Source organism: Drosophila tropicalis, unplaced genomic scaffold, assembly GCF_018151085.1.
Source record: "Drosophila tropicalis isolate 14030-0801.00 unplaced genomic scaffold, ASM1815108v1 contig_845, whole genome shotgun sequence".
Lineage (NCBI taxonomy): Eukaryota > Metazoa > Arthropoda > Insecta > Diptera > Drosophilidae > Drosophila > Drosophila tropicalis.
In genome coordinates this window covers 8616265-8641512 of record NW_027173338.1, presented here as the reverse complement: position 1 = coordinate 8641512, position 25248 = coordinate 8616265, and the positions used below count along the sequence as shown (strand labels likewise).

The window sequence follows — 25248 nt, the reverse complement described above, 5'->3', positions numbered from 1 at the left end:
TGTGTCTTTGTGGGAAATTTGATTTACATTCGACTTTGCCATTTATTCCTATCGAGCAAATTTCATCAAATTACGTAATTCATTTCCCTTTGACTTCTATGGAATGTAGGCTGGTTTAATTGCCCTTCAAGATAGTTATGTCAAAAAATGTAATCATTAGAACAGAAGCAAGAATTTACTTGGTTGTCGGCTGTTTTTTTTGGTATTTTTAAATTCATTTCAGAAACACACACGAAACAACAACCTACAGGCCCAACAATACCAAAACGCCTTAGCTTATGCAACATAATCCTAGTTTATGACAGTTAAGGGCCAAGCTGTGTGTGTGTGTCTGTATATGAGAGAGTGTGAGTGAGAGTTCTTCTGATGCCCTTTTGTAACCAGCAGCAACTCAACCACACGCAGACAGACACACACACACACACACACACACACACACACTCTCACATCACTCACACTTAGAGTCCTTTATGGCTACGTACATATATATACATAACGAATAGGCAAAGGGAACAGTGGCACTTGGCAATTCCAAAAGGTCGAATTTTCTTATACTTTGTTAGATGGTCTAGCCATATTTTACCTGAAACAGTTTACCTTAAGCACCAAGTAGAAATCGGCTAAAAAGCTCTTTAGACTTAAACATAAGTCGTTTAGAGCTTACTCTAGTTTTCTTTATAATATAGAGTCAGTCGGACAAAATTGATGAATTGAAAGGCTTGCAAACTAACTATAATTCTTAAAAGTTATGAGTGGGCAAGTTTAGCTTAGATCAATACTATCAATTCGCAAGTATAAGAATATATTTCCGCTTAACTTAGTAGTTAGCTTCAGAGTGCATTGATGTTTATATATTTTTACTTTTCTTTAATATAATTTTATAGCCACTGTGCAAGATTCATGCAGGCATAGTTTATTTGGAAATTCCTATAGCTTTGACAAGTGTCAGCAGCACAAAAGACGCGCCTTCGATGTGGATGTGATATGAGCAGACATACAAACATATCTGTTTATATGTATGAACATTCATGTCTTATACATGTCTATAGATGTGTATATGAACATATATAGGTCGGAGATACATATGTATGTATGTATCAACATAAATGATGTGTACGAGGTTGAAGGTGAATTCGAGCGACGATCTAAAGCCTGTCTTTTGTGTGTTGGCCATAATTGAAGGTTTCTTGAGTTGCCTCATAAAGTAGGCAATACATTTTCGTTCAGTATGTATGTGTGTGAATAACTGGGGATATTTATGCCTGTATATGTAAAAGTGTAAGGGATCTCAATCGCATTCACAATTAGACTATAAATATTTACCAATTGTGTGAGCTTTTAAAGAAGAGTTTTACAATCTCTCTCCACTCTCGAACCGGGTCTTTTCAAGGTTCATCCCCAAAAAAAGAAAAAACCAAATTCTTCTATACATGCACAAAAATATGCGGGTACAAAAATTCATTGCATACATTTAGGCGACGACAAGCTGCGTTGACAGTTGTCACCCAAAAAGCCCTAAGTCGACCCCGGCCCGGGTCGAGTTTTCTATTTTCTCTTTGGCATTTGACATGCAAAAGAAACAAGAAGTTTTATTTTTTCTTTTTTTAGGGCAAACTCATTTGCATGCTTTTAGGCGACTACCGAAAAATGCATCAACAGGACGACATATGTTTCCGTCCTCTTGGCCTGTCTTCTGACGTTTGCCGTCTGCATGTTATGCAATTTTTATGCTTGAGAAAATCGACAATAAATATTTGCAGAAGTGTGTGATAAAAAATCCTCTTGAGAATCGTTTACGTCTGCTTTTAAAAAATCCTCCACGCAACCATCCATCCATCCATCCATCTATCCATCCAGCCAGCAATCGAGCCATGATTCTCAGCTTCCGTTCATTGGGCAAGGACAGGGCGAACTGTCAAGTTAAGCTCGAATGGCTTGCATGAGAATTGATGTCGCACCATTAAATGCAGGACTTAAAGGACTTTTCAAGCAGTTGAGTGGAAAAAAAAACATTCACCCAAAAATATCCTCCATCTATAAGCATTAAGAGTTAAGATGGGACCCATGTCAATAACCTCGTACGATAACCTCATTTCTATGTTGCCTAATTTTTTTCTTCTCCCATGTTCTTGTTTTTGTTGGATTTTGTTCTTCTTACCACAAAATTGCCTGCTAAATTATTTATGCCATAAATTCACTATAGCCAAGCCAATGGTGACAGCTGCTAAAACTACAAGAAAAACAAAAATAACAACGTCGACGACGACAGCAACAACTACAACAAAATGCCCCCAATGCGATTTTACGACACAGTTAACAATTTTAATTGCAGCCTAAACTGCTCTTACCTCACTCACCCACTCACTAACTAACTAACTAACCATGCCCAAGACAAGTTGCAAAATGCAAAATAGGACACACAGCTGACACAACTCTCACAATTTAGTATGATATGCCCACAATTATAAGTGATGGAGAAAAAAAAGAGACGTCTGTTTATATCTTGAGGAAGGTGCCATAGGACATAGATTTTAGATTCTTCACTTGGAGTTTGCATTCTATGCAAGTTCTAAGACTTGATATCAATAGAGCTAATTATGTAATCTTTATTGTTCCATATACAAATTTAATTAGTCAACGTTAATCCTTTTGTTTCCTTTCACACCTGGCAATAATTTCGTCTTATTCTTTCTCTCATATACATTTTTCATGGTTTTGTACTTTTTTTTATTTTTCCATCTTACATTTGCATCTTAGCAAAACAGAAAAGAGCAGCTGTTTTTTGATGAAAAGAAAATAATTCAAGTATTTTTAACATTTCCTGTGTATCCTGTGGAGAACAGTTGTTCATTCTATTGGCTAAATTCAGATAATTCAGTAACTTTTAAAAACGCACTGCATGTCGTATGAGCAATGCAAATAACGTATACGACACGTGAACAGAGTAACTGTCTTTTTGAATAGTAATTCTATTGCCAACTTAATTTATTTAAATAAACAAACAAAGTAGTTACTCTTTGTTATTGTGGTGATCCGCACATTTGAATTTTTAAATATTTTCCATGTTTAATGTCCCATTGAGCGACTCTCTATAGAAATATTTATTTTCTCTTGAGAATAAACATAGAAAATTAACTTGAGCATATGACATAGATTTCTGGCTTTAACAATTTGTTTCCCAAGATCCATTGCAGTTTGCAGAAAATTATTGTTTAGTTGTTTTAATGAAATTTGCAAAATGTATATCATATATCTCACATATGGAAAGTCTCTTTGTGTTACGGAAGCTGCAATGGCCCATAAAACTTTTCTTAGCTACATTTACATTTGTTAGATCTACTTTGTTTCGCTTATGAAATGAATTTATGTTTCTTTTATTTTCCAACATGTCTTTAACTTCTGCTCTAAACTTGGAACAAACAAACATATAAAAGAATATATTATAAATTTCTCGTACTAATTGCTTTTAATAAAGACCGGCCTAAGGGAAAGAAGATACAAATATTTTTATGTAATCCATCTGCCAAAATCTACGTTTTAGATGGGAAAATGTTTAGCTTGGGATAGACCAATAGCTGAAAGTGATAGACCAATACGTTTTAAAATTCAATTCTCAAATGCTAGCATCCTCGTAAGTCTTGATCCTGGTACCAACTAATTTTGGTTTAATATGAAATTCCCAAGCCTTCATTAATATGGCTTGCGCATAACTAGCAATTATCTCAGTCTCAGAAATTTGGCAAAGACGTATGAAATTTGAGAATGCTTGCATGGCAAACGTAATTTAATACTAATTGTTTGCCATTTACGGAAGGAGGTCTGTGTGTTAAGTTCGTGTAGCATTCGCATTTACCCACAATTCCAACGAACTCAATAATTAGGAAAACATATTCGACAATGGGAACAAATATTGCTGTTGCTGTTGGTTTCACATTTACAACAGCTTTTAAACGATTTCTGGCTAATGTTTTTGTCTATTTAATTTATATATACACATGTATGTATGTACGTAAGTAAATTGTAAAATGCAAAATACCAATTCTAAAGCTAAGATGGCGAGGGTGGTGGGGAAGGGATGGAGGGTTGGGAATTAGCAAGAACAAAACAAAACAATATAACAAGAGGAAGAAATAGACAGAATAGAAATTGAAAGCCAGCCAGGCAGCAAAGCCCTTTGACACAAAAAAACACGAGGGAAGAGTGCACAATAAATGCAGCCCTTGCCCTTTGCCGTGGATCATCATGAACCGCATGGACGTTGATTGCACACACACACTCACACACACACCTACCCATTCATACTCATGGCTTAGAGGGGAAAGTAGTTGGTTTAATTAAATGTGTGTGTGAATGCTTTACCCCCTTTTCGTATTGTCCCCTCGCATACCATTTAACATTTCGCTGGTTCTCATTCAATTCACTCTCTGCTGACAGATGTCTATGTCATACACAGATACTGTATCTCTTTACCTATGTATGCTTGTCCCATTTATGCAGTTGAGTAAAAGTTGAATATTAAATAATAGATTTATATATTTATTCTCTTCTTTTTTTTTGCTGAATGGTCACTAAATCAAAACCAGACACAACATTCCCTCATCTAGCATACGAGTGACAAACTATACTACTATATCTATTAAACAAGAACAAAGTGAAAATGACGATTCTCTGTTCTTGACACTCATAAATCAAATGGAATGCATGGAAAAACTGTTGTATCAGCTTTTAGTTCAATAAAGCGGTTATTCTGGTTTTTAGTCCCTCGAAATACATGCTAATTTATTGGCTATGGTTAATGTGATACTCTTGGCACTCTTCTCGCTGTCTCTTTATGATTAATGGCACATTTTGTCTGTAATTTTGATACTTAATTACCAACTGCTTTTAAAAAATTCCCCATTCGACACGTGTTTGGCCATTTGACTTCAGGCTACTATGCATTTACCCTCGATTTGGTCGCATGAGATTCGGGGAAAATAAGCAAAATTGAAAAGCAACAGAGGCGTGCACATATGTTTGCAAATGTTTCCAATTCAAATGGCCATCAAATGGTATCGAAATAACATCAATACGCAGACATGCTGAGAACATAAGCCAAAACAGAAAAACACAGACCGAAACAGCAAACAAAACTCGACGAGAAAATGTTGTTCATGTGCAGTTATTAAAAACTTAAAATCATCAATGCATATGGAAATCGGTTTTAATTGAAACTTCCATAACACGTTGTATGACTTTGCCGCAATGCACAGTGATTTGGAACAGTGCCAAAAATTCACCAAATCAATTAGCAAAAGTAATAAGGAGATTGACATCAAAACATGTGGATAACTGCTTTCATTTATCGACTTTCATCTTTTCGAACTATTCATTTATTCCATGGAACGCTAATAATACAAGCTTCCCATTTAAATCTCTATATGTAATTTACCTGTATAAGGTACGATCTTTCTAAGAACATCATATCTCTCACTGTTTCATAGTTAACTTTTGTATGGACAATAACTCAAACCTTCAACATTTGTGAAGGCAACTTGAGAGCATTACGAACTTTTAAAGTAATTTAGAAAATAATTTTGTCTGATTTCAAGACACTGTGTCCCCACTATTCAGATCAATGCGACAAAAACCACAGGTGAACAACAAAAACAAAAAACACAAAACTGCAGGGAATGGGAGGCTGAAAAACATGAACAAGAGGTACAAATGCAGCAAGGTTATACATACATATGAAAGGACATTTATACAGATGAAACACACACACACACACATTGACATACAGACAGACAGACAGAACAGGACAGACTGACAGTGAGAAGAGATGGAGTGGGTGGGTGGCGGCTGAATCGGCCGACAAATGCATGCAAAATGCGCTTAAGTATTCTGCCAGCGAATCAATACGCAGCCGTCCGTGAACGCAAGCAAAACGAAGCAGAAGGAAAAACAACGGCAAACTAGACCACGGCGAAACTCTGAAAAACTGAAAAACAAAACAGCAGAAAACACAAAAACCAAAAAACAAAAAAAAAGACAGAAAATGTGATGGAAAATAGGAAAACTATGTACATTCATCTTGCCTACAATAGAATTCATTGCAAAAATTGTTTGCCAGGCATAGCACGTGGTGCACCTAAAAGTATGCAACGAATTTTCGCAGTATATATTTTTTATTTCTCATTTGCCATTTTTGAATAAAAAAAATGCATAAAAAAAAAAAAAGAGAAGACAAAGAAAAGCAACCACGTTGACCGCAATTAAAGTGGAAAACTGCAGGTACTGCAGCTGATGGCAGAAAAAGAACGGAAACCAAAGAACGGGGAAGTGAGCAGCAGACAAATTGTCTCTACTGACAGTTGAGTGAAAATTTAGAACGAAAAAAGAAAACAGAAACTTGCTGTCAACAGAGGAAGAAACAACCAAAAACTTTGCAACATTTTTAGTCTTAGTTTTTGCTCCCACACTCCATACCAGTAAAGGCAAAACAAAGCCCAAAGCGGAAAAAGACAATGTAAGATTTTGGTCAAAAGAAATTTGTTTTTTTTTTTTTTTTTTGTGGCTAAGACATATGTCAGTTGATAAACCAAAAATTATTGAAGAGCTCTTGACATTTTGCATTGCTTGCAAATTGTTAGTGTTGCTCTTAAGTATGATGAGTCAATCAGGCAGGTTGCAATTGCATTCTATAAATTGGAAATTTATTAGCCGCGAAATATATAGAAAGGGAATAATATAATATGTGTGAAATATGTGTATGTAGTATATGTAGTTTCATTTATTAATATCCAATGTCATCTAGATTTCTATTAAATAGAACTTATATCATTGTAAACCTTTATCTCATAACATAACTAAGTGTAGATAGAAATCTTGACCAAATTGATATCTATATAAGCTCAAAGTTTTATTAAGAAAACTTCATTAAATAAATTTGCTTCTCTCTTTCAATTCTATCAGTAAATACAAATTCATTTAACTTATCTTACGATATTCCAACTAAAGCTTCGTTTTGGTATGCAGAAATATACATACTAAATTTGTGAATGTATTATAAAAGCTGACAGTTATCTTAATTATAAAACAATCCGACTTAAATGCTTTGTTGTCAGCTTAAAACTTTTGACCTTAAGTCCTCTACCAAGTTAAAATGAAAATTGATGCTCTGTACCCAAAGTCCCATTCAATACGTTCAATTATTTCTCATTTATGCTGAAAACCTACCACTTTTTGTGTGTGTGTGTGTGTGTGTGTGTGTGTGTGTGTGTGTGTGTGTTCATATTGAGGACATTTTTGATAGTTTAATACCTGAAATTTATGACAAAACTCTAAAAGATTATCAACTTTAATGAACAATGCAAATTGGGTGGTAGGGCCTGTGATGCTGACATTGCAGCTCGGCTTCATGTTACTCAAATTAATTTCATTAAAAATCCCGTCACATTAAAAAAAAAGAGACAACAACAAAGAAAGGAGCATAGGCCTTGAAAAAGCGGCATGAAAAATGGGCAAGGATGCAAGAAAGAATAATAAAAGTGCAAAAAAAAAAAACGAAGTGAAGAACGCAGGCTAACAATTTTTCACGCCCAGACCAGATAATTTATTTTCCCATGTTTCCACAGTTAAACATCATAAATAAAAATCAAAGGGTAGCATTATATGTAACCTTTACGAAGTTGGTATGCTCTTCCCTCTCTCTTTGCTATTAGATTAGAGGCTTTAAAAGAAGTTTGAGAAGGGATATTCATAAAAATATATAAAATTTTTTTGCTTTCTTCTGCCATACGATATTCTAAAGTGTCCTTAAAGCGTTAAAAGGAGAAAATGGCAAGAGAAGAAACTGTGGGATTGCTATCATTGCTTGTATTGGGCCAGAAGAACTCAAATGGATCAGATATATGCCACACACTAGATGCCAAAGCCGATTGGTGTTTCTTTAGTAGTTGGACTCTTTGTATCCTACGTCCCCATAGAAGCTAGCCGGCGAGCCCCTTTAATAGATCGATCGTCTTATTCGATTAATCAATTCATCGATTAGAAATATAAGAATTTTCTGGCATTTTTCAAAGTCGAACAAAACCAGTGTTCCAAAGTTGTTCCCATCCTTATCACTAGTGTTGGAAATACAAATGTATTTCTATCGATAAGATACTCTTTTTTTAACTTGTCATTATAGAGGGATACTTTATCAGTTACTATAGGTCGGTATGTCAAAAACAAACTAATTTACATTTATTTTCTAATTACGGTCACATAGTATATTTTTTCTTTTATATTCCGACTGTAAAGACATATTTAAACCTAAAACGTGAAATCACTGCGACTAAATAAAATAAAAATCGTCCACCGCGACAATGCAAGTTCCCAGCAAGAGTCCTCGCGGCGCACTAAGCTTTCATGTTCAGCTGCTATCGGGCAAGAATGTGGTATTGGTTAATTGCCAAGGCTACGAGAGTGAGCTGTTTATGCCGCAGATTGTCAGGGGCCGAATCAGTATTCAGAACATTATACCAAATAGACGGTGCTGCGACAACGCTAACATAACAACCGAACCGCTCCCGTTAAAAGTTGCTGACTGTATTGGGACGGGGGGGAAAGACAACTGCGGCGGGTACTTCGGGCATTCAACGACCAACTTCACTGGCCCGGAGCACACCTTTTATGCGAGTCCCAACCAAAAGAAGAAAAGAAAATAAATCACCTCCCCAAAGTGATGTTAAGACACCTGATCAAATACGCTCCAAGCCTGCCGAGTTATCTATTCCAGAAGATCTGAATCCAGAGGAATTGTTCGCCAGCTTTATTGCAGAGTCGCCTAATCAATGGCGCATTTTCGGTGGGCGAAATGAATTGAATACACCGGCTACATCATCGCACAGCACGGCTGTCCCCAAGTCCGTGGAGTCAACAATTTCTAGCGTTATGCGGAAAACTCCACCCGTTCGCACGTATTCTCGTCGTAAGTCCAATGCGACCAGCAAGTCCAAGTCCAGTCTAAGTTGTTCGCCGCTCCAAAAGAAAAAGAAGATTTCATCAAAGGTCTCCACAACGAAAGGACTTCAAGCACCTAAGAAGCTGGTGATTCGGCGTCACAAATTAATTGTGGATAACAAAAAGTCCTTGGGCCCTCTCAGTGTTAGTAAATTGTCCTCGTCGTTAACCAAGAAGAAAACTGTGCACAATCAAGTAATGGCCAAGACCAGGAAACAATTCGAATCACTTAAGACGACAGCATTTGATTTGCTTACCACGCCTACTAATGGACATATATCCCAAACCCTGAAACATCAGTTCCAAACAGCGTGCGTGGACAAGATAGCAACCACATTACCCAATTATGCCCAACTAGCTCCGACTAAGCCGTTGGAAATCGATCGCGAAGTGAGGACCATGATAGCCAAACAAAAGCGTCTGGGGAAAACCGATTCGAAACCCAAATGGATCTAGCTTAAATAATCGGCTTCTTGATTAGTTTTCTAAACATGCATACTAACATATCGTTTAATCAGTTTTGGTAACTCTATGATTAATGTAAAAATCGTTTAGGTGACTGTCTGCATCCAAGAACGAACACATTTTTGGCCCTTGTATATGCAAATCTAATTATTAACTTATGTTAAAAATAAAAAAACTAATTGTTACTACACAACTATACAAACAACACTATGCAACAAAGTTTTCTTTTAATACCTCCTATGTTAACAACACCTTCCTATTTAACAGTTCCATTCCTTCAAAAAAATGAGCTGACTTTTTTAACTTTATACTCCCCTTCCGTCTCCAATATTAGGCAGATGTTGGCAGAATCAAATTGATTTTAATCTTTCACAGTTTTCCTTATATTAATCGGCATTTTCATTTATTATAACAATGGCGGATCTGACCTAAGTATATAGTAGGCATAGCATAGGCGTAAAAAAGATTATCCACTGTCCTACCGTGCGTATACGTTATATTGGCAACTGAAAGCCAACAGCAAAGAAATTTAGAGATACTTTAACCTGATTTAACAAACAAACTTCTTAAGAAACTCTATTTACTTCTGAAGCCAAGAAGTCTATGCAAAAAATAGAAAACATTTATGTATGTATATCTTAAGTATTAAAGCATCCTCGACTGACTTTAAATGCTTAATGTTGGTAACCAAGCAAAACGAGCAAGCAACCATCAGGCACCGCCTATATATAGGCAAATGTTATCTGACCGCCTCGTTTGGTATGTTTTGACAACTTCCTGGACACTTTTTACATTTCACCTTGATTGTCGTTAGCGGAAATGTATTTTCTTCTTCAACTGATTTTCTTTTTTGCGTTTGCCCACTCCCTTTTTTTTTTTTGCCTTCGCATTCAATTTTGGTCGTTTTGGTTTTCTCTTTTACCTTTTCTCACTTAAAGCAGTTTATCAAGTTTCTTTATATTTTGCTCTCTGCTTTCTTCATTTTTCTTTTTGTAGCATGAAGAAATATATACTTATACTCACACACACACATGCATGCTGTGTGTGTATATGCATATTTTGATTTATGGCAGTTTTTGTTTTTCTTTTTGGCTTGGCTTCTTGTGTTTTTGCTGCTGCTGCTGCTGCTGCTGCTCCTGCTACTTGCACTTCTCTTTACTTGTCCCTGACAAACTATATTTTTGGCATTTGTTTGGCTTATGCTTATGGGTTATGCCATAAACAAATAATAAGTGAAAATCCAAGAGATTTTAATGTTCGCCTTCTAACTTGCCGGCTCGAGCACAAGTTTTATTGCAAGAGGGAAGACTATGTGGTAGTGGGCACGGTTTTTGGCATTATATGAACATTATTTTCGCTTTCTTCTTTGCTAAATTTGGCCATAAAGTTAAATATATTATTCTAAATTTAGATGGCATTTATGATTAAATTGAATAAAATTTTTTTAGCACTTTTAATGTTCTTTAAGGTTGATTGCAACTTTCAGTAGAAGTCTGACCTTAATAATATGAATGATCAAATTTGATAGTTATTTTATTATTAAATTGTCAATAGTAGATATGTCGCCTAAGTTAAGGGTGAATTTATATTGAACTCATTCGTATTTGGTTTTGATTTTTAAATTGAGAGTACCTTCCCGTTTATATGTCTTGTTTCTGATACAGAACCCATTCAATTATTTTGTGTAAATGAAAGATTCGCCTCTGACTTTCATTTCCATGCAATTTCCTGATGTTCGTTTCGCTATTTCTACATGTTATGCCCGATATTATGTAGTACAAACATCAATATGCATAGAAGACAGCTAAAGTTCATTGAATTGAACAGAGGTCGAGCATTCAACCATTTCCACGTATGGCAGTCGGTAACAGAATACGCTGAAGTAGGAAACATTCAAAGAAGAAACTTACTAACAACACCAACCAAACAAAAATAAACTAAAGCAAATATTATGCCCTAAACTGGCAATGTCAACATTGTGAGGGACAACTTTATTAGTTTGCCAGAGTAAGTTGTGAATATATTTATTCACAGAACGGGTTAACCAACTGTTTACCCTATGTATATGGAGAAAGAATCCTGCCCCAGGCGACGATGCATAGCATCTGCTTTACTGGCCTTTCCACTTAACCATTCCCAACTGTTTCCCCTTCGCGTCCTATTCAAACTGTGTGGCCATAGCCCAGTGGAGCACTTAATGATTTGTGCGCTTCATTTACCAGCGGCAAATAAACAAACAGCCAACACTTAAATGCTAAACTAAATGCTTAAACAACAGTGGCGAGAGGCAGCAACGGCAACGGCAACGGCAATGGCAACAACTATGGCAATAAAATCAAATCAAATTGAAACGCGCGTGCGGCAGCAAAACGCAAAATGGCGGCCCAGGAACTTCCGTTGCGGCCATTTTGGTTGTATGCGGATTTGAATTGAGTTCAGAGAGTTGAGTTAGTTGTCTGCATAAAAGAGAAGAACGTGGGAAATTTGAAAAAGATGGAGGAAAAAAAGGGTAGAACTAAATGCATTTTCGGTTTGCTAGTTGTGTAAGTGTGTGTGTGTCTGTGTGTCTTTTGACGTCATCGGAGTGTTTGGGATTTGGTTGTTGTTGCTTTTGTTATTGGCGTTGTTTACACAGCTGCTACGAGAGGGCCAGCATTTAGTTGTTGCTGCTACTGCAACATTTACATTGGCAATTTGCTTGAAAAACACTCACACCAAGCCAAAATGGCCCTTGTGGGGCATACCCATACATACACACACAGCACCAGCTCTTTAACATGGACGCTTACGTGCACACTTCCGGCCACAAAGTCTGTGTCGAGCTGTGCTTTGGGTCGGGCCCTACACTTCCGACATTGTTACACACACATTTGATCATACCCTCTCAATCAGTCTGCCTAGTCAGGCACTATTGAATAAAAAATTATAAAATTCGTAGTAGAAAATAGAAAGTATTTCCATCTAACATTCCATCAACTTAAGCATTCCTATTCATTTTGCCTTCGATATTCTTTGTATTCTGTTAGTAGAATTATGGCATTGTCTGGGATGTTTTCATTTACTTTCTTAATGATTTTAATTCGAACGATTCATTCCTTGATTTATTCTTTTGGATGTTTTTGAATGGAACAGATGAGAGTATAAGAACTTTCGACGCAACGACAATGGAATCTAATCTACATTTAATATGTAAAACCTTTTTTCCTACTGTATCACAAGTTAAGGATCTTATTTTTTTATTTTTCTTTGAAAACATTTAATTTCCTGTATTTTACAAAGCGTATGAAGGAGTTTCCTAGAGTTTCTTGAGCATTTAATGTAATTTTTTTACTCTTTTTGCTTTGCATACATATTTTTTGCCCCTGTGTTTGTGTGTGTGTGTGTGTGTTTTGGGTGGGTGTGGATGGGCGTGAAAAACTTCGTTTAACTTTGTGGGTAAAAAACTTTGTGTTTCAATCATTTCACTCGTTTTCGCTTGCATGGGTTAGGAAACTTTTTTGTGCCAGGACATTAAAGTAAAGTTGAGTAGCCAAACAGCAAGCCAGCCATGTCAATGGTCGGTTGCTTAAGGGTCATCCCGTTCTATGGTGGAATATTTATAGATGGGTCCACTTGAGGAAGTGCATTGTGTGTGGAGTAGGAAAAATATTTGAATAATAGTTTTGCGCTAAGCAATTAGAAGCACGTACCCATTTGCAGGTCATTAAAAAGGAAAAATGAGGAAAATGTAATAATTCACAATGTTGCAATTGAAATGGAAATTGAAATTTTATGGATGTACGGCAGACACGTTAAAAGCTCAGCCAGGCAAGATAAGTCAAGCCAATTGTGGCCATAAAATGCGTCATAAATTCACTCAAGTAGCCGCACGCACACAAACTCAAATGCACGCAGCAAGCACAACACACACATATACGCACACACGTCGGATGAACGATATTTGATGAAGTCCCGCACAAGGACGAGCTTAAGGACAAGGATGACTATGAGCAGATTGCCGGTTCATAATCCCAACGACAACATTAATGCTAATTTAATTACAAAAGCATGTCCTATGAGTGTCTGCCAGGCATTGTTTTCTCTCGCCCCGCCCCTGCATGGGCGTAACCAAGAAAGACTCCATCACCAAAAAAAAAATACTCGACAATTTTGCCTGCTTAAATTAAAGCATTTCAACTGAACATTCAATAATCTTGAAAATGAAATATATTCTTATACTTATTCAGCTTAATTTTGAGAGCTCACAAAATTACAAAATTCTTCAAAATTAACGCATTCCTGTCAGCTGAAACGAGTGGCAAACAGTTCAAAGAATGAAATGAATTAAAGCTGAACCAAAAGAGGAGGAAAAAAAACAAGAAACTATGCCAAAATGTTACAGGAATTGTGAGCTTCTTCATTTTGGTGAAGAAGAAAACGAAAAATATTTTTTTCATTTTTAATTAAATTGCATTCTCACATCTCATCTCATCTCAGCTCATTTCATTTCATCGCTTCGTCTCTCTCTCTCTCTGTTTTTGAAATCTGCTTCTGTGTCCCGAACCCCGCCCCACTTAAAGCAGAGAGCTTACACTTGGCTAAACTTGGAATTTTCTGTTAATCAAACGCAGTCTTCTGCATGAAAATGCTTAATTGTATTATTACATAAGTTTCAAGACAAAAAAAAAAAAAAAAAATTGGCCAACAAAAAGAGTGGGAGAAAAAGAGACAGAATAAGAAAATGAAAGAAAAACAGACGAAGTGGAAATGTGTTTTCACCATAATTCATTCACCATTTCGATACAAAAGTCGTTGCCAATTAATTCTCGCGCCACGTTATTGATAAATCAATTATATATGTGGAGGAGTATATGGAGCAGGAAAGATTGCTTCGTATGGGATGTGGTGCTCAAAGGATAATTAATGCATCAACAAAGAAAATGAAAAGAACTCTTCAATAAACCAGGCACATGATATACAAAAATTAATTGGAATATACGAAACATTTATATTTATAGAAGTGTAGCATACATTTTGGGGCTTAAAAGACTTTTCTAATATATTTACATGGCATATATTTTATTGAGGCCTCCATAGATTGTAATTTTTCATTCCAAATATTCATTCATTGAAATATATAACATAATATTAACTTTGCCACAGGCCAGGGCCAACTTTTTTCCCGCCCCTTGCACAGTAAAAGTTGTCGTTGGATTGAAAACAAAATCCTTGTTGAGCTAATGTAAAAAATTTGTATGCATGTGAAAAGACTTGCACACTTACACACACACACAGCAAGAGCACCTCCCACGTATTTAGTACTGTGATGTATGGATAGGATAGGAAGGGGTCGGAGGCCGTGTTGGCGTCTCGCTGCGCATCAGACACATTGACGTGTTTGTTTATGTAAACAGGAAGTGTTGCACTGCAGGCAAAACTATGAGAAAGAGGCGGAAGCAGACGGCCATGTTAGCTAGTCCTTCTCACCCTCCCCTTTCCCCTCTCGCACACCCTTATATATACACTCAACATATCAGTTCTTCATGATGATATAGTAGGGTAAATTTTTTTTTGTTCTTGTTGCCTGCTCATTTGTTTTATAGCAAAAATATTTGCCCACATGAAATTATAGTAAAGCTAACATTTAATGAATGGCAAGTGTTTGTGTGTGTGTGTAAGTACTTGCATATGTGAGTGTGTGTGTGTGAATGAATGATGCAAAACTTTTAATGAGGTAAATTTTGCAAGGGCTTCGACTGCATGGGAGGGAGGGCAGTAAAAAAAGCAAAGTAGTTGCCCTGTTCATTATGATTGAAGGGAATCCAAAGATCAAATGAGTTGAAAGTTTCGCAAATTAATATTCTATAGCTCATCGTGTTTGTATTTGAAACAATTATATATAATACATTTAATTATGATAGATAATTAAACGTATTGCTTTTGGCTATTATTAACAAATCACTTTTACAATTAATTATATTGAATCCAATAATACGTATTTTCAAAATAGCTTAATTAATAGCGAATTATATTAGGTGTTTTCTTCAATTCCTTAATTCATAATATATTATTGATTGATCCATAGAAACGCCATATTTCATTTTTCTTACTGTGTAAATTTAATGGTTGAATTAGTAATCGACTACATTTTTAGCCCTTAATTAAGAGTTTTTTTTGGAAAATACTTCTTCCCACTCCTTACCTTATAAGGATAATGATTAGTTATCATTAGTCTTTGAATTTGCTGCTACTCTTGCAATTAGTTATGTCTAAGTTCAAGAGATTGCTAGCTTGTTGGGTTGTGGCTTGACTGTTTGGGTTTTCATCTTCACATTTCTTCTATTCAAAAAGGCCCTTAGACTGAATTCCAACGAATCGTAAGAAAAATACAAAACACAAGGAAAAAAGTAGAAAACTCACTGGCTCACAGACTCTTTTTATCTCTTTTGTTGTCATCTCTGTTAAGCAGCAAGCACTTGAGGGCGCCAAAGCGCACACGGCGTATACTTAATGCCTGTCTAATTAGTGTCTTATAAGCTCGCATATGACAAGTACTCGACTCGACTCAAAAAGCATTTTTCTCTTTTATTTCTTGCCTGGTTTACTTTCAGCAGAAGTAGCAGCAGCAGCAGCAACACCACCAGAAGCAGCAGCAACAAAACCACTGATTGCAACCATAAAAAAACAAAAGCTGTCATTTGTGTTGTGGTGGGTGGCCGCAGCGCGGCGAAGTAAACAGCAAACGCCTTCACATTGGATTACGCGCAGTTTTACTTTAGACCGGTGCCAATTAGTGGCCAACAGCAACAACAACAGCAGCAGCAGCAGCAACAGCAGCAGCAGCAGCTAGTGCAGCAACAATTGCTAGCACAACAGCAGCAACAGCTGCAAATCCAACAGCTACAGCAACAATTGCTGCTGCAACGACTTGAACGGGAGTTGCAGCAGCAACATCAGCAATTTCTGTACAATCAAAGGCAGAATAATATACAAAGACATCGACATTGGCTCACGGGCAGCAGTAATCCGTACGAATTACATCAGCAATACCATCAGCAGCAGCTGCAGGCACAGCCACAGCAGCAATATATACAACAGCAATTGTTGCAGCAGCATCAAAACCAATTGCTGCCACCACCACCGCCGCAGCAGCACCAACAGCAACAGCAACTGCAGCAACAGCAGCAGCAACAACAACAACAATATAGTTACTATTTCAGTCGAGGCAGCAGCAGCACAACCAGCTCCGGTCTGGGTCTGGGTTTAGGTTTAGGATTTGCTGGTTTGGGCAGCAGCAACTTAGCCAGCTGGTACCATCTGCCCTCCACATCGGCACACATTTATATTGGCACCACCGCCAGCAGTGGTGGTGTAGGAGCAGCCACCTCTTATCCCTATCGTCATTTGACTGGCAGCTACACTGGCGGAGGTTATCCAGCAGCGGCTCTCATCAATTTCGATGCCTCACCCACACCGCTCTTAGCTTCAGCGGGAAGTTCTCCTGGTTATTTACCGCCGTTACCTGTGCCACCGGCATTACCACCACCGCCGCCGGCGCCTAGTGTAGCCACTGACTATTATTTCGCCACCAGCCGGAGTACACGAACATTGCCAGCCGATCCCTTTCAGACATACACGGCAGCAGCGGCAGCAACAGCAGCAGCGGCAGCAGCAGCAGTCGCACAGGCAGCGCCAGTAACAGCAGCAACTGTTGCCGCCGCCGACGAATTGCAAACTGGCGGCTTTCGTTATAAGGCCACGCCCCGAAGGCGCTACGACGCCTACGATAATTACGGCTATTTGCCGGGCATTGCAAGCACCACCGAAGACGACGACGAAGTCGATCTCGAAGAAGAAGAATATCTGCTTGAAGGGACGCTTCCAGCGGCATTACTGTCCACCGATTGCGATAGCCTCGAAGAGGTGCGATTTCTGCAACATCTTGCCGAGGAAGACGATACCGGAGACGCCGACGACGAGATTATATTCAATCATAGTGAGCCGGCGCCACGTCTGCCGGATTTCTTGCGTTCATATAGAAATAGTGAAGGTTTCATCATCGGCCACAAAACGCCGCCGCAACAAGAATACCAAACGGAGCACGGAGGAGGCTCAGGTTCAGGTGGAGGAGGAGGAGGAGGTGGTGGCACGGGCAGCGTAGTTGCCACTCCTGGAGGTACACAATCGCAGCGTGAAACGCCGGATCAACAATACCATCAATACCAACAACAACAACAACAGCAGCAGCAGCAACATCATCATCAACAATATCACCATCAACCGCAACAACAATACCACCATCAGCAACAACAGCAGCAACAACAACAACATCAGCAACATCAACAATCACAACAGCAATCGTACCATTCGTATCAATATCCATCGCACGATAGTTGCGAAGGCTTCAATCACTTTGCAAACGACGCCAGCAGTTGTCTGGGCAATCAAAGAATGATGGTTAGTAAATTGTGGAACAGTTGCTTCCCGGAATTCACACCGGACCATGTCCATCGCCACAACTTCTATCTATGTCAGGTGAGTGGCAAAGTGATACAAAGAAATCTTTTACTTGACACATTCGTTATTCTATCTTTTCAGTGGCAACGCAACACACAAGTCCGCATAGTCTATCTATTCTATCGCTGGATCACAGCCATCACCTGTTTGGCAGCACTCGTTTGCTCCCTGTTGGATATTGGACGCACTGATGAAACTCATTATGAGAATCATTACGCCAAATGGTGGATATATTTAACCCACTGGGGATTACTCTTTTGCACGGTGCAAGCATGGCTGGCCGCTTGGATAGTCACCCAGGGAATGATGGTGGAACGTGAAGATTTCGAGATTGTGCGTCAGGCCAAAAAGAGTCGATTACATCATTTATATTGGGTGCTCTACACCTGTGCCACAGTTTATGCCTTCATTGTCACAATGTGCTATTGGGGGCTGGTTCACAATAAGAGTAAGTTTCATTCATCAGCCAATTTGACGTATAGTTTTATCTACACCACCTTCTTTTCCACTATCCCCAATGGAATACCTGAAGTGAACTTGAATACTTTGAGTAGGTCTCAATTAAACCCTTGTACTGTGTGTTTTATTAGAAATTTCTGTTGCTTTACGACTGCCAGAGACTGTTATTCCTATATTTAGGACTCTGTTCTGCGTCTTCCTCTGACCGTCGCAACTAATGTGCCTTCGAGCATACGACTCATGAAGCCCCCCAAGTCCTGTTGTCTATTAATTTAAGTATACAGAAATAAACATGAATTCGTCATTATCATACAGAAACTAGCAACTAGTCCAACCATCAACGAGCCTAACTATCAAGTTCTTATTTTCGAATAATAAAAATAGATGAAAATCATATGTTAAATATATGAAAGGAACGCTTCTCGCAGATCACAGAATTCTTGCAAGCTTCATCCTCAACTGATTCGACGGAAATACGATAAACCAAAACCGTGGCCCCAACAGTGCAAGCGTAGTTGATGTACATCTTGACAGCCGCAGCCATATAGTTCCGGTTGCAGTAGCCCATTCGCTTAACACGATTCACATTTTGAGAGTTATACATTGCCCAGGGACCGAAGATGATCATGCAGACGGTGAGTGGAATATAGAATCTCACGGCCAGACCGATGCACATGGCAATAATGGCTCCTATTAGCACCGATATGCTAGCAAATATTAAAATCCATAGATCCGCTGACAATATGGAGGGAACCCATAGACCCAGAGCTGTGTAGATGACAAAAACAAGTATGCCAACAATCATAAAGGGCCAAGTTAGATCCAATTCCGTTATGCACAGAAACATGACCAGCAGAGTGAGACTCTCGAATATGCAAACGAAAATGATCCAATTCAAGGGAAATTTAAATTGTAGCCGCCGAAAGCCAAGGAATCCCAGTGAGAGATTGGTCCATATCAATAAAAGAATTATCGCAAAGAGGCTTCGTTCGGCTAAGTTGTATTTTGGCTGCCATTCATATGTGGTGGCTAGCCATTGGAGCACTGCCAGGAGCACTTGAATTCCAGTAATTAAATAAACATAGCTACGAAATTCCAGAAACGAGGGAGACTTGATTGCAGGCAACAATTGGTGGGTTTGCGTCTCGGCTGTAGCCTGCTGCCGGGGCTGGAAACTTGTTACAATCGATGATCTTGGCGAATCAAAAATAATGTCTTTCTGAACTTGCAAGCCCTCTTGGGATGGCGAGGACGACCTTTCGAGTTCCTCTTCATGCCCATGAGTTTCATAATGATACCATTGACTAAAATCGGGAGCTGAAACGGATCTTGTGAGCCCCAACATATGGGACGGAATGGTTGTCATTTTTTTTCCAAATCTGACAGACAGAAAAAGCCAAAATCGTTTGCTCCGAAAATTTAGAATTTCCTTTACCTTTTGTTTCACTCAGCTCAACTCGAACAACTAACTCCAATCGATGAACAATGCCCAAAATAATCAACACAGTAGTGGACAGTTGGCGCAGTCCAAAAGGATTCCTGTATTGGCAGATTTTTGGTGTGGCTCTCATATACATTTTAATTTCCATGCTCTTGCTGATAGTCTTTGGCATCGTTATTGCTCGGTCCGGGCAGCGTAATTGTCCGGCTGCAGTTACCTTTGTCACTGGCGGTCTGCTGACCTTTTGCATCTATGTCAATCTATTATTTCTGCGACGAAACTTTCCCTTCAATTGGATCTTTACCTGTAGCATAGGTCTGCTTCTGGCACTTGGTGTGGCCTCAGTTTTACCCGAAGAGAATATCAACTACTATATTCTGCTAACCTTTGAGATTATATTGATAATGAGTCTGATTTTCATATTGGGCTCGTGCCGTCCGCCCTCATTACATCCGGGCATCTTCATTCTTTTGGCAACAGTCTCACTTGTCTGTCTGGTATGTCTCGTAATGACATTGATAGCGACTGCTTGTTCGGACTGTGATGATGATCTGTCCATTTGGATAACGCACTGCGTTCTCTGGCTACTCATGCTGCCTCTACTGCTCTTTCAATCCCAAGTGATTAGTGGTCGATGGCCGAACTACACGGTGCCTGACATGGATGCGCCTCTCTGTTCTCTTGTCATTCTCATTGACTATTTGGCCATCTATGCCTTTCTGCATTCAGCCGATGATATTGAGTATGCCTTTCATTATATTGGCGTAAAAAACAATTTGAAACATCTTAAACGCGTGATGGACGCTGACGTTTAAAAAATCACACAGAAAGCAAAAGAAATACTTAAGATAAAATTTCAATTTGAATGCTTAACTTCGGCTTGCTATAATTTTTTTCAATCATAATAGATTCATTGTAGGTGCACCGCTGCGTATACTTAATAAATGTATTCTCAAAGAATTCAAAAACGAATGTTGGAGGTTTTCCAGTTTTCTAAGCTTAATAACAAAAGGTTTTTTAAATGGGCTAAATATTTTACGTAAATGTTCGACTTCGACAATTCACATATGACAACGCAGCGTATACGTAATCATAAAGCAATGTTCATCAAACAAAAATTGCAATTTGAATGACCATCTATTATTTACTTAGATTTCATTTGAAATAAATTATTTACCTATGTACATTAAATTTAATTTAAAATTTCACCTTGTTTTTATTTTAATAGATAATAATGATAGAATCGATGCCCTGAATATTATGGTGCATGTGTTAAACTCAATTATAATGCTCATCGATTTGGCAATTGTCGGCCATCCGATTAAGATGAGTCATGCATATTTTACCACTGGCATTGGACTGGCTTATGCCATATTTACAGGAATTTATTTCTTGGCCGGTGGCACAGATAGGTAAATGCGATAGAGAAATGCTCTTGCTGGTTAGAATATTAACGATTTGGTTTTGTTGTTGCAGGAAAGGAAAAACTGCCATCTATCCGATGATGGACTGGACCAAACCAGGCAAGGCCATCATTGTGACAGCCTGTGCCATAATTTTCACCTTTTTTGTGCACTTTTGCTGTTATCTACTCTACCGCGGCCGTGTCTGGCTCTTTACCAAGCTCTGCATACGGGGTCGCCATAATCGCGATGGTGAGCTGGGCGAAGGACTCAACGATGATTCGGGCTCCCGCATGGGCGGTGGCCTTGGAGGGGGTGGAGCTATTAGTGGCGGTGGCGGTGGCGGTGGTGCTGGTGGTTCGCTTGGTGCCGCTGCTGGTATTGGTGGTGGTAGTCAAGAATATGCTCACCAGCAGCAATATCCTATTGCGCATACTGAGCAGCCGCGTCAACAACAACAGCAGCAGCAACAGCAGCCGCCAGCAAGTTACCAAATGCCGCCCCAGTATTCGGGTTATCTTCAACAGCCAGTTGTTGCTGGTGTCAATGTTGGTGTCATTAGTGCCGATGGTGTCTATCAGCCGATTGGAACAGATTCTGGACGCACTAGTGGTGGAGGTGGCGGCGGCGGCGTAGGAGGCGGCGATGGCAAACACAAATCATCTGGCAGTGCATCTGGTTCCAATTCGGCCTTGACACGCACTGTGGCCCATTTGGATGCCTCGCAGCGTGAACAGTTCCTTAATCCCAATAAGATTGTCGAGTATAAAATGTAAAGGCGTTGCACCCGGCACCGGTATACGTTCCACTTGTCCATGAAATTTCTGGAGAAGCATTGTGCCCAATGTGAGGATCAATGCTCTGCCATCAATGAGGAGCAATGCCACTTGGCCATGTCCACGCATGTGCACAGTGGTTAAAAAACTCTTGATTTGAATTTTTTTGTATTAAACTCTCTCGTATATTGTATATTGTATGCAAGATTCATTGCCTGCCAGCCAGGTAAAAGGTAACATCGATTAGCCATCGATATAGCCATCTGGCTCCAGTAGTTTTGCTGTAAAACTATAAAAGTAGTTTCGTAATTTTATAAGTGTAGAAATGTTTTGTGGAAACAATTTTTATTTTTATGTTGATATTTAGAATGTTGCAAAGATTATAGAAATCTGCAATGTTTGTAAGCTTTGTAAACAGAAACGCAGCACCGTTAGAGCACAGTGGGTGAAGTTAAATAATTCATATGAATCAGGAGCCCTTTGAAAATCAAATTTTTCTCTCTTAATCCAAATTGCCAACTTTTGATATACAAAACAAAGCATTTTCATTTTATAAACACGCCAAATTCAGTGAAATTTTTCCAATTTCATTTCAATTGAATATTTTTTTTAAAGTTCGGGACTTTTCTTTAACTCCCAACAGTAACAGAGTTCAATGTTTATCAACACTGGTCCGTAAATCCACCATTTTTTGCGTTTTGCGACTCTGAAATGTTAGAAAATCCTAATTATCTTAACTTTAACCACTGTGCTTTAAATTAAAAAAAAAAAAAAAACAAATTGAAATGCTTCAATTCGATGTAAGACACAAACATTTTTTTCGTTCCTATTCCAAAGTGAAAATTTCAATATTTTCACAGGGCAAACAAGTGTTTGGCATTTGCCTAAAAGTATTTAGAAATATTTAGAAAAAAATATACAAAAAATATTGTATGGACTAAGTTGAACATCCTCTAATATGTTACAACTAAAAAAACAACATATTATTACCTTTAATTTATAATTAAACACATTAAAAAACTATTTAATCTATAAATTATTTAGTTTTCGCCAACTAATGAAAAATTTACACACATCAACTGCCTAAAAATTGTAAAACTTCACTTTTTCCATTTTACTTGTATTTTCCAAATATTTTTATTATTTGTATCCTGGAAAAAAATTTGTTTAATATCGGTGCAGGTGTAGATCAAACCCTTAAAGCACTGTGCCTTGGGTTTGATAAAACAAAAATTGGCAGCTGTTTAAAAAATGTATTGAAACAGAAACTAATATATGTATTAATTATTTAATGTGCTTGGCATTGATTTGCATAGAATTTAGTCAAATTGAGAAAAGTGTTCTCGAAAAAGAGAAACAATCAAATAAACCTAAAACTGATGTTAATAAATTTGCTCAAAACCAGAAAATATAAAAAAAAGAAACAAGATAAAAACTACAAAAACCAAAAAAAAAAAAAAAAATCAAATTGAAATAAAATAAATATAACAAATTGTTATATTAGTTCTTTAAACAGAAGAAAGCTCAACAAATGACATATTTACAAAAACTCGAAAATAAAAAACATAACAAAAAATATTTATAGATGCAATTAAGAATTACAATAAATTAAAGATATATATACATGAATCTGGTATGTGCACGAAAATGAAATTCATACCCGAGTGGGCAATTTGAATGGTTATTCTCGGATCTTAGTTCTTACAGAGACTATTAATTTAAACAAAAGTCCTGTCAAAAAATATTTCAAAACTCAATTCACGACAAATTTTAGACAAAATATAGACTAATCCCGAATTAAGGTAATTATGTTATACTCTACAACAATGTTCCAAATCAAAATCGGCCAATATTTAATTTTCATTCATTCTAAATTGGATTTACATTTATCGTGTGCTTACCCTATAGATCAATATAATTATATATATATATATAAAATATAATGAATGATATTTATGTGTATGTGTATGTAAATAGTTGTTTTTCTTTCCATATATGTTGAACAGGAATTCTATCTATATTCAAATTAAAAACCAAACGAACAAACAATTGAACAAAGTAACACAATAAAACAAAAAACAAAAAAACAAAATCAAATCACATATTATATGAATTATATAGTAAAATCAAATTGCAACTCGTCAAGAGGAATGTGTTAACAAAGCAAATAAATAAAAAAGAAACAAAAGAAACCAAAAGGAAGAAAGAAAAAACAAACAAATACAAATTAAACATCCACAGAACTAACTTTGGTACACCAAAGTTTCTATATCCTTGCAAGTGTCCTCTAGGTAATCTAATTGTTAGTTTTAAATTTAACTTCCTATTTTTTTATTTGTTTGAGAATTATACTTATAAATGTTTTATAAAAGTTTGAAATATTTTAAAAGTTATAGACTTTCTGAAGTCCTGAAAGTATCGCCGATTTTACCGACCTTTTTAGTAAGGTTTGATTTAAATTTTTCTCAATTTAGGCAACTCAAATATCTAAAAATAGTTTTAACAAAAACATATTCAGTTTCTTATTATTTTAATTTAACATCTTAAATCTAAACTTATATGCAGACTAAAATAGATTCTTTCATTGAAAAAAAGAATGATAAATTTGCTTTCTAACCCAAAATTAAAAACAAAACTCTTAAGAGAAAATGGTCACATAATGCAAGGATGTAAAAAGTTTAATACCTTAAAAATATATGTACTTTTATTATGTAAATTTAAAATTTAAAAGTACGGATTAATTTTTGATAGATTTACATAATCCACACACACACACACACACACACACACACTGATAATTCAGAGTTTCTGTTTCCAGAACTTTACAAAATTTTTGAATTTTTGTTTTTATTTTTTAGAAAAATGTAACCGTTTTTTGGTTGAAGATTTTTATTAGCAGAACTGAAAATGTGCTTCGGATTTTCTTTGCTTTTTTTATACAAATATACTTATTTTCCCAATTTTGTGAATTTTCGTTTACGTTTTTTTTTAATGCATATAAATGTATGTTTATATAGACTGAATATTAATAAAAATAAAATTAAAAATAAAAAAAAAACTACAACAACATAAAACAAAACAATGGAAGAATGTAAAAATTGATAAATACCAAGTAAATAAATCTCACATGAACCACATAAAAAATAAAACATTATACAGTAAGCACATATCAGAAAACAAAGAAAAGAAAAGTTATTTAACAAACCAACAACAAAAAATCAAA

General features: G+C 37.1%; 4 protein-coding genes across 4 annotated transcripts; 3 read left to right on the top strand and 1 right to left on the bottom strand.

Moving 5' to 3' along the window:
- Window positions 1–8191: 8191 nt before the first annotated feature.
- uno (univalents only) lies at window positions 8192–9655 on the top strand. Its single transcript, XM_068295062.1, is given in 2 exon segments — window positions 8192–8689; window positions 8691–9655. Coding segments are annotated over 2 exon segments (1092 nt in total). The 5' UTR covers window positions 8192–8348; the 3' UTR covers window positions 9442–9655.
- Window positions 9656–10127: 472 nt separating this feature from the next.
- hbt (headbutt) lies at window positions 10128–23868 on the top strand. The gene is made up of 5 exons (XM_068294915.1): window positions 10128–10209; window positions 16169–17964; window positions 18028–18394; window positions 21075–21258; window positions 21323–23868. The coding sequence occupies exons 1-5, from the start codon at window positions 10128–10130 to the stop codon at window positions 22023–22025; spliced, it is 3132 nt and encodes a 1043-aa protein (XP_068151016.1). The 3' UTR covers window positions 22026–23868.
- LOC137580911 (uncharacterized) lies at window positions 18745–19804 on the bottom strand. Its single transcript, XM_068295061.1, has one exon. It carries the CDS (start codon window positions 19769–19771, stop codon window positions 18797–18799), a length of 975 nt encoding a protein of 324 aa, XP_068151162.1. The 5' UTR covers window positions 19772–19804; the 3' UTR covers window positions 18745–18796.
- On the top strand, window positions 19891–20661 carry LOC137580598 (uncharacterized). The gene has a single exon (XM_068294696.1). The coding sequence runs from the start codon at window positions 19891–19893 to the stop codon at window positions 20659–20661; it is 771 nt and encodes a 256-aa protein (XP_068150797.1).
- Window positions 23869–25248: the final 1380 nt, after the last annotated feature.